Consider the following 12,326-nt stretch of genomic DNA (forward strand, 5'->3'; position numbering starts at 1 on the left):
AACGATAGCTGTATTATTTTTAAACTCTCAATGAAATAATATAGCAGCTCTTTAAAAGATTAAAATGTAAACCGATAACGTCTATGATATGTGATGTATAACTGAAACACTTCTGCTAGGCGCCTGTCATTAGACTCTTAAGGTTCATTTTGTAGTGTGTTGTTGATGTATTTATCAATGTTAATGACGAATAAAGATAATATAAAAGATTGAGATTTAATTAAGATGAAGTAATTAAATTGACGAAGGAACATAAACGGAAAAAAAAATTACCTTTAGAAAAATATCGCTTGATAAGAGCTGTATTCATAGACGTATCGGTTCCACATGGAACTGCATCTTTTTTCAAACATTTTTTCAGGTCAACTAAGTGATGTTCCTTTGGATTACAAGCATCGCATGCCACACGTAGCTTGTAACCACTACCTTCGTATATGTTGCATACGGTTTGTAGTTGGTCCCTCAAGTAACTTAGTACCTGAACACATAGAAGTGGTGTACAATATTACATTTAATTTAAATTTACATTACATTTTGTTTAGAAGTGTTAATAGCATGCATAACAATGATTACCTCCATGCAAACACTCGGTTTGGCGCCACCAACTTCTGTGTTATAACTCTTCTCTGTCCTACGATATATTTGAAGCTATTAAATAATAAAAAAAAGTAAGTATTTGTTGATGAAGCCTTTCTTTCTTTATTAAAGATGTGTAAACATCATTTGATAATTTTGTTGGTTGATTTGTGTTATTGTAAATATTACTATAATCGATATGTTAAGTTGGTAGGTATAGGTGCGTAGTGCAAGATGCGTTATGCAATCATATACCATAAGTAATGAATAGATCATATGTGTACAGCCACATCAAAACCAGGCGCTTGTCGCTAGATAGGGATTTGTGTAAAATGCATTTGAATGTGTGAAACTCATATTTTGACCATTTTGTTTTTTTACCATTATCTGATAGGAAATTTACCGTAGATTTCAAAAATATATGCCTTATTAACTAATTCAAATGGAAAGGTGGTAAAAATTACATAAATCTGAACCTCTATCCTCGTGTTTCGATTGAAAGAACGAGGTAATTCGTTACAAAAAAGCAGTTATTTTCATCATTCCTACGCCGTAGTTTTGTAGATAACCCCTGAAAGCTTGGTATCATTCGATAGGTATTTTTTTCATGAATCTAAAAATAAACGAATGATGTCACAGATTGTACGATATAGACCAATAAAAACCGATTTTATAGAACCCTTTAGTGTAAACAAAAACGGCCTTGTTGCTACGAACACGCTGAAAGAAGCGATTTGATTGGTTTAATTTTGTCACATGACCCATCCAGCATGGAAAATTCCAGGTCAACAAAATCTTATGCTAGTACACGCTCGTCGAGGAAAATATATTTTTAGTTCATCTAAGTACTGTACACAGTAATACTAAAGTGACGTGTACTGACTCATACTTGCTAACAATAAGTTATAAACATACTAAAGTAAAGGGCCTAGCTAAGTTATTTATCGTAAGAGTTGACTAGGCCTAGGCTAGACCTGACTCTACTAATAATAATAATTATAGTAATAACTAAAAAAAAAATATTTCACCAAGTGCCTGGTTTTGATGTGGCTGTACACATATATTCTATTGATCTAGTATTTATGTATATGCTACAAAAATAGTGAGATATTTAACAATTATTGTCCTACCTTAATTGCGTGTGGTTTTTCATTTTCACGCTTAATTTGTACGGTACCTAAACTGACTTTGTGATCTTTAAATTCAAAATCACTACGATCCCGGAACACTTGTGAATCATCACTATCTGTACCCGTCATCAATTCAAGAAATGCAACAACTAAAGTGTGGTACACAGCATCAGGAAGAAAGTCTGTCGGAGTCAGGTAAATGGATACCATCTGCATGTCATCGTTTGTCACTTCTAGACTAGTATTTGTATAAACTTTCATCCGACATGGAACCAAGAATTCACGGTTACCTTCTTGTACCTATAAACATTGATGATTACACATTATTGATGAGAGGGAATAATAGCTTATAATTATCAATTGATGCACATAATACTTACACTCTTCTTCTCATAGAGCAACCGAAACACCCTCATCACTTCAATGAATATTTCGAAGTGATCTCGGTTTTGAGTTGTCCATAAATAACGTAGTAACTTTTCCTCAAGAATACCTTCTTTGTCAAGTCTTTTCCATAGCGTCTTCATTTCCTCCTATTTACAAATAAGTAAGTAAGTATACACAATAATTACTACAAATCATTTCACAATTGAAGACTCCAGTTGTCAACAAAATATAATTTACACTTTATTATTTTGTTTTCTCATTCTAATACTATGATAATTATTATGATTTGTCTACTTACATCTTCAATATGTGGTGGAAATACTGTGATAACAGTTGTCAACATCTGTATCATCGTGTGGAGATTAGTTATTACTGTGTTCTTTAATTTCTCGTCTTTATTGGAATACATAATCTTTCCAATGTCATTCATATACCTTATGGCAACGATGATCGCTTCTTCGGCAATTCCACATTCATTGCAAATTCGAGAAGCCTAATAAAAATGTACATTTTAGCAAAACGATTTTTTACCTTTATATTGACGAATAAGTAAATATAAACATTGTGATAACAAACTACAATTGTATTCATAATGTAATTAGGCCTACACTTCCAATGACTACAATGCATATTATGTTATTAAATGTTATAATGCAAATAGGGGAAAAAATATTATTATATTATAATAATAATAACCTACAAGGCTTATTTTAACATAATCATTAGATTATATTGATGTAAGCATTAGTTAGTTAATTAGTTTATAGTTTTTGATACGGCTCATATTGTATCAATTTCTGTATTTGAATGTATAATGATTCGTTGATATTTGGTTGTCACGTGTAAGTAGGTTAAGGTAACAGCATTGTGTTTTGATGTATTATTTGTATATTTTTAATTTTTTTCGCAAAAACAATGGATAGTTTATTGTGTTATTAGGATGTCGTAAATGCTTTACTATAATATAATTATTGTCTGGTATATTAAAGCTTGGGGGCTAACGAAGTACAATAAAGAAATAACTACGAGGTAGACTAAATAAGTAGACGTACTGTAGGTTGTGAAATAAGAAATACTATGATAAATACTTGCTGCACTGTGAAGTGGACGAGAATAGTGACATTATTGTGGATTGTCTGCGGAAAATATAGTTATGTAACAAAAGTATAAGATTGTATATTATGTCTGAGACAACAATATCCAAAGAGATTGAAAACTACCGTGATCGGCATCGGCAATGAGCTTAATTTTTAGTTAAGATCAGTGATCCGTGAAGAAGGTTTCACCGATGAATACACATGAATCCTTGTGATCAACGGCTAGTAATTAAGGTAATGCGACGAAATTGGGCATAAACTATCGGAAAATATATTGATTAAAATTAATACGTAGTGTATATTTTTTTTCAAATTTACACACAACACAAATAAGTTAAGTTTCCCCAGTTTATTCAGAGTATACATATTTAAAAATACATAATATTTATTTCTACTGATACTGTACAAGCAATGTTAAATACTACTAAAGCTTAATAATAAACTACATTTTGTCCTCTTGGGGGCTACCACTCATATGACATCGCTGTAATAAAGGTCCAGTATGTTGTCACAGGAGCCAGTAAATCAAATGGTTGTTATTAAGTATTTATCGGTAAAGATGTAAGTGAGGTAAATTGTGGAATTTGAGGGCAAAATAATTCCCCAGAATAATACCAGTCAAATGAGCGAATAAAATGAGTAACATATGAGTTGCGCCTGTGTTGAAGTTAGGTGTTGGATGATGCCGGGGGATGGCTGGGTGGGTAGATTGAAAAGTTTGTACAACTATTGAACGGCTAATTTAACAATAAAGTGTGGTATTATGCATCTTAGAAAACAACTAAAAACACCCTGAATTGGTTGCCAATTAGAAATTAGTCTATCCTACATTTTTGTGGTTCCACTATTAGATATACCCGTTGGTATACAGAAATAAAGTGTCAATAATAACTGTGGTTGGAACTTTGATTAAGTGTCTCCCTTGACTAACATTCACTTTTTAATTACCATTTAGAAACAATATAAGCCTACCATTCATCCTAACACTTACTATTTCCTATTACTCTGAAATCTACCCACATTTACATACCACATCCTTAGTTAAAAGAAAGTACTTGTGCTGTGTATAAACTATAATTTATTACTTTAAATTTCCTTTAAAACAATCGAATTAAAAATTAATACATGCAGATGAAATTCGACATATTTAGCTATTAATTTGATACGTGGTACAATATCATTAATGCGGTAGAGATTTTCTTTCAAATGTGATACAATTAAGGAGTGTATTTGGCAAAGCCTATAAAATAAGTAAAACAATCGCGAATTCAAAATTAGGTTTTTTCTACAGTGTCTTTTAGAGGAATTGCGAATCTCTCAAGTACTTGTGTTTTTGTTAGCCGTTATTAAATGATACACTATCATCAAACAAACTGTTGGTATCGTGACGTGGTTTTCGAGTCCGACTATTCTTGAACGAACATTTGAATAAGAATGAACTCACCAAGAGGGAAATGGTAGATCAAAAGAAAACCGACATTCAATTATAATCCTTTTCCTTAGATATTGTTGTTTATTTTATTGTTGTTATTTTATTGTTGTTTATATGTAAAGCTCAGGTTAGATGCATCTAACTAAGCTCAAATATTTTGTGCACACAATAAATGCTATCACACATACGTAGAAATGGTATGAAATAGATATTGCTATTATAACATGAAAGCACAATCAAGATTTACCTCATTAAATGAAATGCACAGTTTTGTTTTTCCAATTGCTTGCAATCTTTCCTGAAAATCAAGCCACTTTAGAGGAATGACCTTCGTCCCTATTACATCCATGTATCTAACAACGTTTCTCTTAAGTTTCTCAATACCTTCGTGTGATATCACCGTGTTGTTGACCATATACATTTCACGATCTACATGTTCGGCATATTCCATTCTTTCCATTGTAGCAAAAATGGTCTTATACATATTCTGGACCTTCAAATAATAACAGTACATTATAACAGTAACAGTATTAATATTACAGTCTATGTTTCTAAAAAATTAATACATTTTAACTTTAATATATTGCAGTGTGTGTTTAATGTTGCCAACTATGCCTACTGCTAAAGTCTACCAAATGTATAAGATTCAATGTTTAATGTTGTTTCAGTGAAATACTATTTTTAATTAGGAAATCGTATGTACATGTACAATATATGCCTAGCGGTTCAGATGATACGAAGCTAGATAACTGATATTACGTGAGATGTCCTATGTCGATACACACTATGCCTACAACCACGGTCGTGTCAATACTAAAATAAACTCTAAATTTATCTTAATGCAACCGTTTGGTTGTGGTGCGCGAATACAGTATAATACGGTTACGGGGTATCGTGCACGATTCATTTTGAATAAGCATCTACTGGTTCATTACTACGATTGAATTGAAACACTTTGTGAGAAAGAAATATTTTCGGACACACACTATTCAAGCTAAAGGAAACATTGTCGGCTTAACTTGAATTGTATAAAGTTGATGAGTCTAAGAACATGTTGATTGCATAAGAGCAAATTCGGCAAATAAAAATAAGAATAGTGTCAGTCGAACACAATTCTATTTTGAAACTAGAGAGGGCGTAATTTCAACCTCTTCAATTTGGTCGCCACGAGGTTCAGACATCCAAATTTTGTAAGAAAGACATTCAATCTACCCTCTCGCCTACACCCTCTTACATAGTTTATATTCTATAGGGCTATTTTTTCTCGGATGTCATGTTGATTTCAATGTATATGTGATGTATGTGTATTATTGTTTCAGACGTATCTTAGTGTCAAAAAACTGTTGACATTTCATTTTGGTGCATAGCCTGCAACACAAAACATTCATTTAAACACCTATAATTATCTTATCGTTATCATTATACACGTTGTTGTTTGTTGAAGTACTAATCCCGGTACTAATCAGTACTTAATTACACTCTTTTTTGCTGATATTATTATTTCTATTGATGTGATAGATGTGTGCTGAATATTTCCATTTTCTTGGGAAACCGTTACCCAAACGCATAACAGTATATATTGATGATTTCTAAGAACTCATAAATGTATACAACATTTGTCATTCTCCCGAAAAAAAAACCCCAGGAATATTACTTTTGATAATAGTGTAATATTTATTCTATTATACATCTTATCTGTGTATCTTGTAATACTCAACGTTATGACCATTGCTCTTCATATTATATCAATTATGTTTTCACATACTGCTACTTCAGTAAAACACTGCTATAAGCTAATAGACCGAAATAATCAATATATATTCATAAATCTTTATATTTCATTATTTTATTGTGGCTATTACCTCTTTCAGCTTTTCTGATTTTGTCCCTGGCAATTTGTCTATATGAGTAGCAACCAAACAAATGGGAGGCGATTTTATCACTTTGCCATCAATTGAAATGGTGTTTCCTGAAGCATGTTGTACCACAGTATGTTCATATACTGACCTTACCCAGAACAGAATTATGTCCAAATTAGTAATTCCTAACGGACCCTAAATTGAAGTGTAAAATAGATTTTAAAAGGATATAATTATACTATATTATTTTATATGGTCAACCTAAATTATATAAACAATATTTTAATATTAGATTTTGATAAAATGAGCATAATCTAACGTACAGTACTTGGTGAACCTACCAATGCTGGATTTCGTCCTTTAGCTAGTTCGTCTAATTTATCCAACGCATTAAACGCAACGCAGTACGATGCTGTATTTGTTAGGAAAAACTGAAAACAAAACACATTGTAATTGATGTATATAACACTTTTTGGAACATCATTTTGGCGGCTGGAGCATTTTCTACCTGTATGGAGGGCAACTTGTGGTTAATACTACTAACGCTATACACATGTAGGTTGTTTTAAATTCTCTTTTAATTTGACATTTTCACTAAAACAAAATCTTTTTTATGGTATGTGCATGGTGGTCTATGAACTATTTGGCACCTATGGACGGTCCGATTATGAATACAATTAAATGAAAAATGCTCCAATCGCCAAAATAATAATTAGAATATACCTCACAAATGTATTAATGATGAATATATGAATGGTTGATTGGTAAATGTTATCTTATGTAATGTTAAAAAGATAATGCTATATTCGTTTCCTTGCAGTGCAAAAAACGCAAGTACGTTGTGAAAGATACGGACAGCGAGATTTACGTAACGCAATATTTATATAACAGCATTGTTAAATAGCTAAAAAGATGTCATAAAATGTACATGTGTTTGTCATTAAGCTTGTGTTTGCACACGATATAATATAATAATGAAGAATTATTCATACTGAAACTATAAGGGGATGGTTACGTTACCGCAGAAAATGTTAATATAGATAGCCAACACCGCACATAATTTTTCAATTGAATACGTTTGTATGGAATATACAATTACGTTAACGGTAATATTGATATTACGCCTGCCTATTAAGTTTAGGGATAATGTCAAATGCAATGTACATCCTATTTACATACTTTAATAATACTACTTTTATTAATAATTAACATATTGATAAGCATACCCTATGCGTTATATAGTAGTCCAATTGACCAGCGTAGTCCCATATGCTAGTTATTTCATTTGGAATACTCTCTGAATCATCACTTCCTATTTTACTTCTTATAAAATCTTCGAATTTGTTCCAGAGGCTCCGGTTTTCATTGCTATCTATTGCAGGATAAACAAAAACACATGTAAACAAAACGAATTTGATCGCTGTCCAGTTTTTCAGGAATGCTTGTTTTCTTTAAATGTTAATTAGATAGAAAGTTTTATTTTGGGGGAGGAATCATATGTCAAATAAATAGAATAATTTTTAAAGGTGACCAAAATAACATTTTGACTTGAAGTTTGACGTATTCACATGAAAATAAAACAATTCGTTTCAGAAGGTTTCAATCTGATTTTACGGATGGTTGTAGACCTACATACATGTTTCGTGAAGCATTACCCATTATCATTGTGAGTCTATTTTACCCTCTTTATATTATGTCAATTTTTTTTTAAATACTATCCTATGATTTACTATTGCCAGTACTTTTCATTTGTATTTTTTTTAATGTCATGTTTTTTAATTTTATTGTCACGTTTTTTTAATGTCATGTTTTTAAATTGATAATAATCATGTGATTTTTTTCACTATGGTGATCCTAAATAAAACTTTTAAAGTTCACCATTTTTATACTATTGTCTAGGGTATTGTATTATTCCTTAATATCCAATCAATAATCTACAGTTTCGTTTATCATAATTGATAAATGAAAGGTGAATACATTCAATTGTTAAACAAGCTTCCATTATTTTTGCTGTACATACCCTGTTTTAACTCTTTGTCAACTTTTTTTGCTAATGCATTTTCACGCATTTTCTTTGTTAGCTCAGAATCTGTACAAATAAACCAATTGGTAAAAAATGAAGATCGTATACAAAGATGTTGTTTGAAGTTTATCATAAAGACGGAGTTAATGTTAACATGTATCATGTCATTTAAACATTCACAAACGCGGTGTCTATTCCTGACACAGAGTTTATCAATGTTAAAGAAATATAAATAAAGATTATAAAGGAAGCAACACAAACATTTAGAGTTTGGGTAATCACATTATTATTATTTTTTTTCCAACTTTATTTATAGAGGGTAACCCTTCCAGCTGAACCCGCAGGCCAGCTGATATTCAGGGGCCCTCTTAAAAATGACAAAATATATAAAACTATACTTAACTAATACGAATCTACTATATACATTTAAATTTAAAACTATTATATAAAAAAATAATTATCCAAAACATTCAATTAGACAATTACGATAAAATGTGTTTTTTAAAATTAAATTTAAACGAGTTAATATTGGTACATTCTTTCAAAACAGAAGGTAATACATTATATAAAATACTAGCAGAATAAATAAAAGAGCGCCGGAAACATTCCCATTTAACTTTGGGTACCAGTAAGTCTCCCCTGGAAGCAGCCCTAGTCCTCATAGAGTGTATCGGAACAGTGGAAAATCGTTGGGCGATGTATCGAGGGGCAATATTGTTCATAGCTTTAAAAGCTAGGCAGCCTACCTGGTACTGCACCCTCTGTGACACATTCATGATGTGTAGAGATGTTAGAAGAATGTGAGTGCTGGTGCGAGGCGGAGCTTGAAGAACTACACGCATAGCGCGATTTTGAAGTTTTTGAATCTTATTAATGTTTGTTTTACTTCCGGTGCCCCAGAGAAGAGCACCGTAGTCAATGTGTGGTAAAATTAATGTGTTGTAAAATAAATGTGCTGTACGTTTGTCAAGATATTTTCTAATTCGTGCAAGTGTGTGGATTTTGAAAGAAAGTATAGAGCTCAACTTACTGACATGGGTATGCCAGTTAAGTTGATTGTCAATGTGCACACCTAAGTGTTTGTGGTTAGTTACTACTTTGATCGGTTGTGCAGCAATCGATACGTCTATTGTTTTGTGTTTAAGCCGCTGAGGGACGCCAATTAACATCGCCTCAGTTTTGTCAGTGTGTAATGATAATCGGTTAGAGGTGAGCCATGTGTTAATTAGTGAGAGGTCAGAGTTGATGTTTCTGTTAATTATATGTATGTTAGAGTGCGAATAAAAGAGGGTGGAATCATCAGCATAAAGAGTGCCATGTTCTGGAACAGTGGCAAAATCATTGATGTAAATTGTGAATAACAAGGGTCCAAGAGGTATACCGTGTGTTATGGTGAGAAAATTAGAATAAGTGTTTTTGAATTTAACTGTTTGAGTGCGGTTAGTTAGATATGATGTGAACCACTCGATGCCAGATGAGGATACACCACACCGAGTCAATTTTCTAAGCATGATCTTGTGGTTGACCGTGTCAAAAGCTTTTCTTGAATCTATGAAAACTGACCCGGTGAGGCGACCCCCATTCATAGCATCGAGCCAGTTGTCACATGTGTTAGTAAGTGCTGTAGTGGTAGAGAAGTGTTTCCTAAAGCCTGATTGGTTATCTGAGAGAATGTTCTGTGCTGTAAGATAGTCATAGAGTTGGATATGAGCAGCGCGTTCAATGATTTTAGAAAGGATTGGTAAAACGGATATAGGTCGATAATTGTTGAGTTCGTCCTTGGCCCCACTTTTATATATGGGAACAACTTTGGCGATTTTTAGGTCATTTGGAAAAATACCAGATGAAAGTGAAAGATTACAGATAAATGTCACAGAAGGCGCAATAACAGGGGCTGCCAACTTGAGCAATTTGATAGGGTAACAATTTACTCCAAGCGACGTTCCTTCCACAGTCCAATCGACTAAGCTGCTCCAGGATAGACTCACAAGATACCCTCTGAAAATCAAATTGAGAATCAAATAAAGGTAAGTAAGAACATGGATCAACATTATTAGCTGCAAGTGCATTGTCAAGATGAGTAGCTATATTTACAAAATAATCATTATATGCATTACTAATTTCATTTTCATTACAAGAAGCATGACCATTGATCCTAACAGGATCTTTACCGTTTTCCTCTTTAATCTTCTTCCATTTACTCTTTCCAGTTGCTTTAAACACGGTAGCTGTAACTATACCATCCGTCGATGGTTCTTTGGAGTTGAATCTATTGTAAACATGTACGTTGAAGTTGAAACAAAATTCATTAAATACTTTTAATCCATTACATCCAACATGCAAGGTTAACGAAGTGAAATTATCAAACTAGTTGATGCAAATCAATTTTAAAAAGCTTTAGATTATACAAATTCAAGAGAGGCAACCAATAGTCAACATAATACACGTATACATTTACGTTAAAAAAATTGATTAATAATGTTACCTTATGTTAACACATATTATTCGTACCAATTGTATTTTGTTTACCTCTCTCTAAGCATGGACTTTACGCAGCTTGTCTTACCAGCACCTTCCTTCCCAAGAAACATACATCTTGAATTCACAACTGCAATTTTACCATCTTTCAATTCATCTTTATATATCTTAGTAGCTTCTTTACCCATGGCAAATATTTCTGGAGGAACTAGCAGTTCTAATTATAAAAAAAAACCGCATAACATACATGTATAATTTCGGTTTTCGAATTCGTGGTTTTATGTAAATGGATATTTCTAATATCGAGAACCTTTTTCTCTTTAAAGTTAAAACAACTTCAATTTTAATATAATGTTTTTAACTTACTGTCAAAATACTCTAAAATCATGATTTGTTTTGTTTTTTCTATTTGCGTATTTTCTTCTAAAACAGATACTGCTGTTTTTCCTTCCTATAAACATAAAAGTATATTAGATATCTAGGTCATTCGCGTTCTAAACAATTTCAGCCCACTTTATTAATCATACACGTCAGATGTGTTATATGCGCGGTTCTGGTTAAATTTGGTTAGAACCAATTGATTAAATTTGATGATTCTGGAGTGATTCCGATGATGATGTAGCCAAGTGGGAAGCTATTTTTAGTATAGCCAAGAACAAGTATTTGCTTTCGAATGTTGTAAGTTACATCACACCAAAACATTACATTTTTAAATATGGGGTAAAAAACAGATAAATAAACACAATTTCGCCGTAAATTTAATATAGAATGACAATTCTTCCAATTTGTAGCTCCGCGTGGTACGTGTTTACATCAATCACGTGACCAAACTAATATTACGCCTTTCTTGCCTTAGTAAAAAGTAATAAAGGTATGATAAGCCTGATAATAATTAACTATCATTACCATACACTATGTACTATTTAATTACTAAATTAAATTTAAACATAGTAAAAATTCCGTGAATACGTTTTAAAAGCTAAATATCTTCAGATAAACTTAAAATTGAGTGCAGCCTTCCATACAAAATAAGTGTGCCCTCAATCAGGTAATAACTCAGGCAATAATAAACTACGTCTCTTCAAAGGTAACTAATTCACGCAATAAAGTTATAGTATTTATAATTAATGTTAACAAAATGATGTTGTTTTTAACTGTATTTGCAATCAAGTTTGAAGTAACATTTAATGAAAGGCATTTTCGTACTAGTATAGTGTACATGCATGGTGCATGGGCGACGTAGTCAATTTGCTAGAATTTTGATTATATGTTTTTGAGGAAACAAATAAATAAATAATACACAAAAGAAATTGAAATAAAAGGTTTTGCTGGTGCATATACTGT

At 32.1% G+C, this 12,326-nt stretch overlaps 1 protein-coding gene across 1 annotated transcript; it reads right to left on the bottom strand.

Annotated features, from left to right (window-relative positions):
* Window positions 1-105: 105 nt before the first annotated feature.
* LOC144855179 (uncharacterized) lies at window positions 106-11,517 on the bottom strand. Its single transcript, XM_078712996.1, has 13 exons — window positions 11,349-11,517; window positions 11,034-11,199; window positions 10,676-10,773; window positions 8,502-8,570; window positions 7,708-7,853; window positions 6,823-6,912; window positions 6,485-6,676; window positions 4,870-5,115; window positions 2,392-2,586; window positions 2,087-2,239; window positions 1,707-2,006; window positions 574-648; window positions 106-478 (listed from the first exon to the last, which is right to left on the bottom strand). Exons 1-13 carry the CDS (start codon window positions 11,368-11,370, stop codon window positions 221-223), a joined length of 2,010 nt encoding a protein of 669 aa, XP_078569122.1. The 5' UTR covers window positions 11,371-11,517; the 3' UTR covers window positions 106-220.
* Window positions 11,518-12,326: the final 809 nt, after the last annotated feature.

This window comes from Antedon bifida, chromosome 11 (assembly GCF_963402885.1).
Source record: "Antedon bifida chromosome 11, ecAntBifi1.1, whole genome shotgun sequence".
Taxonomy (NCBI): domain Eukaryota; kingdom Metazoa; phylum Echinodermata; class Crinoidea; order Comatulida; family Antedonidae; genus Antedon; species Antedon bifida.

Excerpts from the sequence above, each read along its gene's own strand:
- LOC144855179 (XM_078712996.1), bottom strand. The coding sequence starts at position 11,370 with ATGATTTTAGAGTATTTTGACA. Across the intron at positions 6,677-6,822 it reads AAGGACGAAATCCAGCATTG|GGTCCGTTAGGAATTACTAA; the intron begins GTAGGTTCACCA and ends ACTTCAATTTAG. Across the intron at positions 2,007-2,086 it reads TGCTCTATGAGAAGAAGAGT|GTACAAGAAGGTAACCGTGA; the intron begins GTAAGTATTATG and ends CAATGTTTATAG.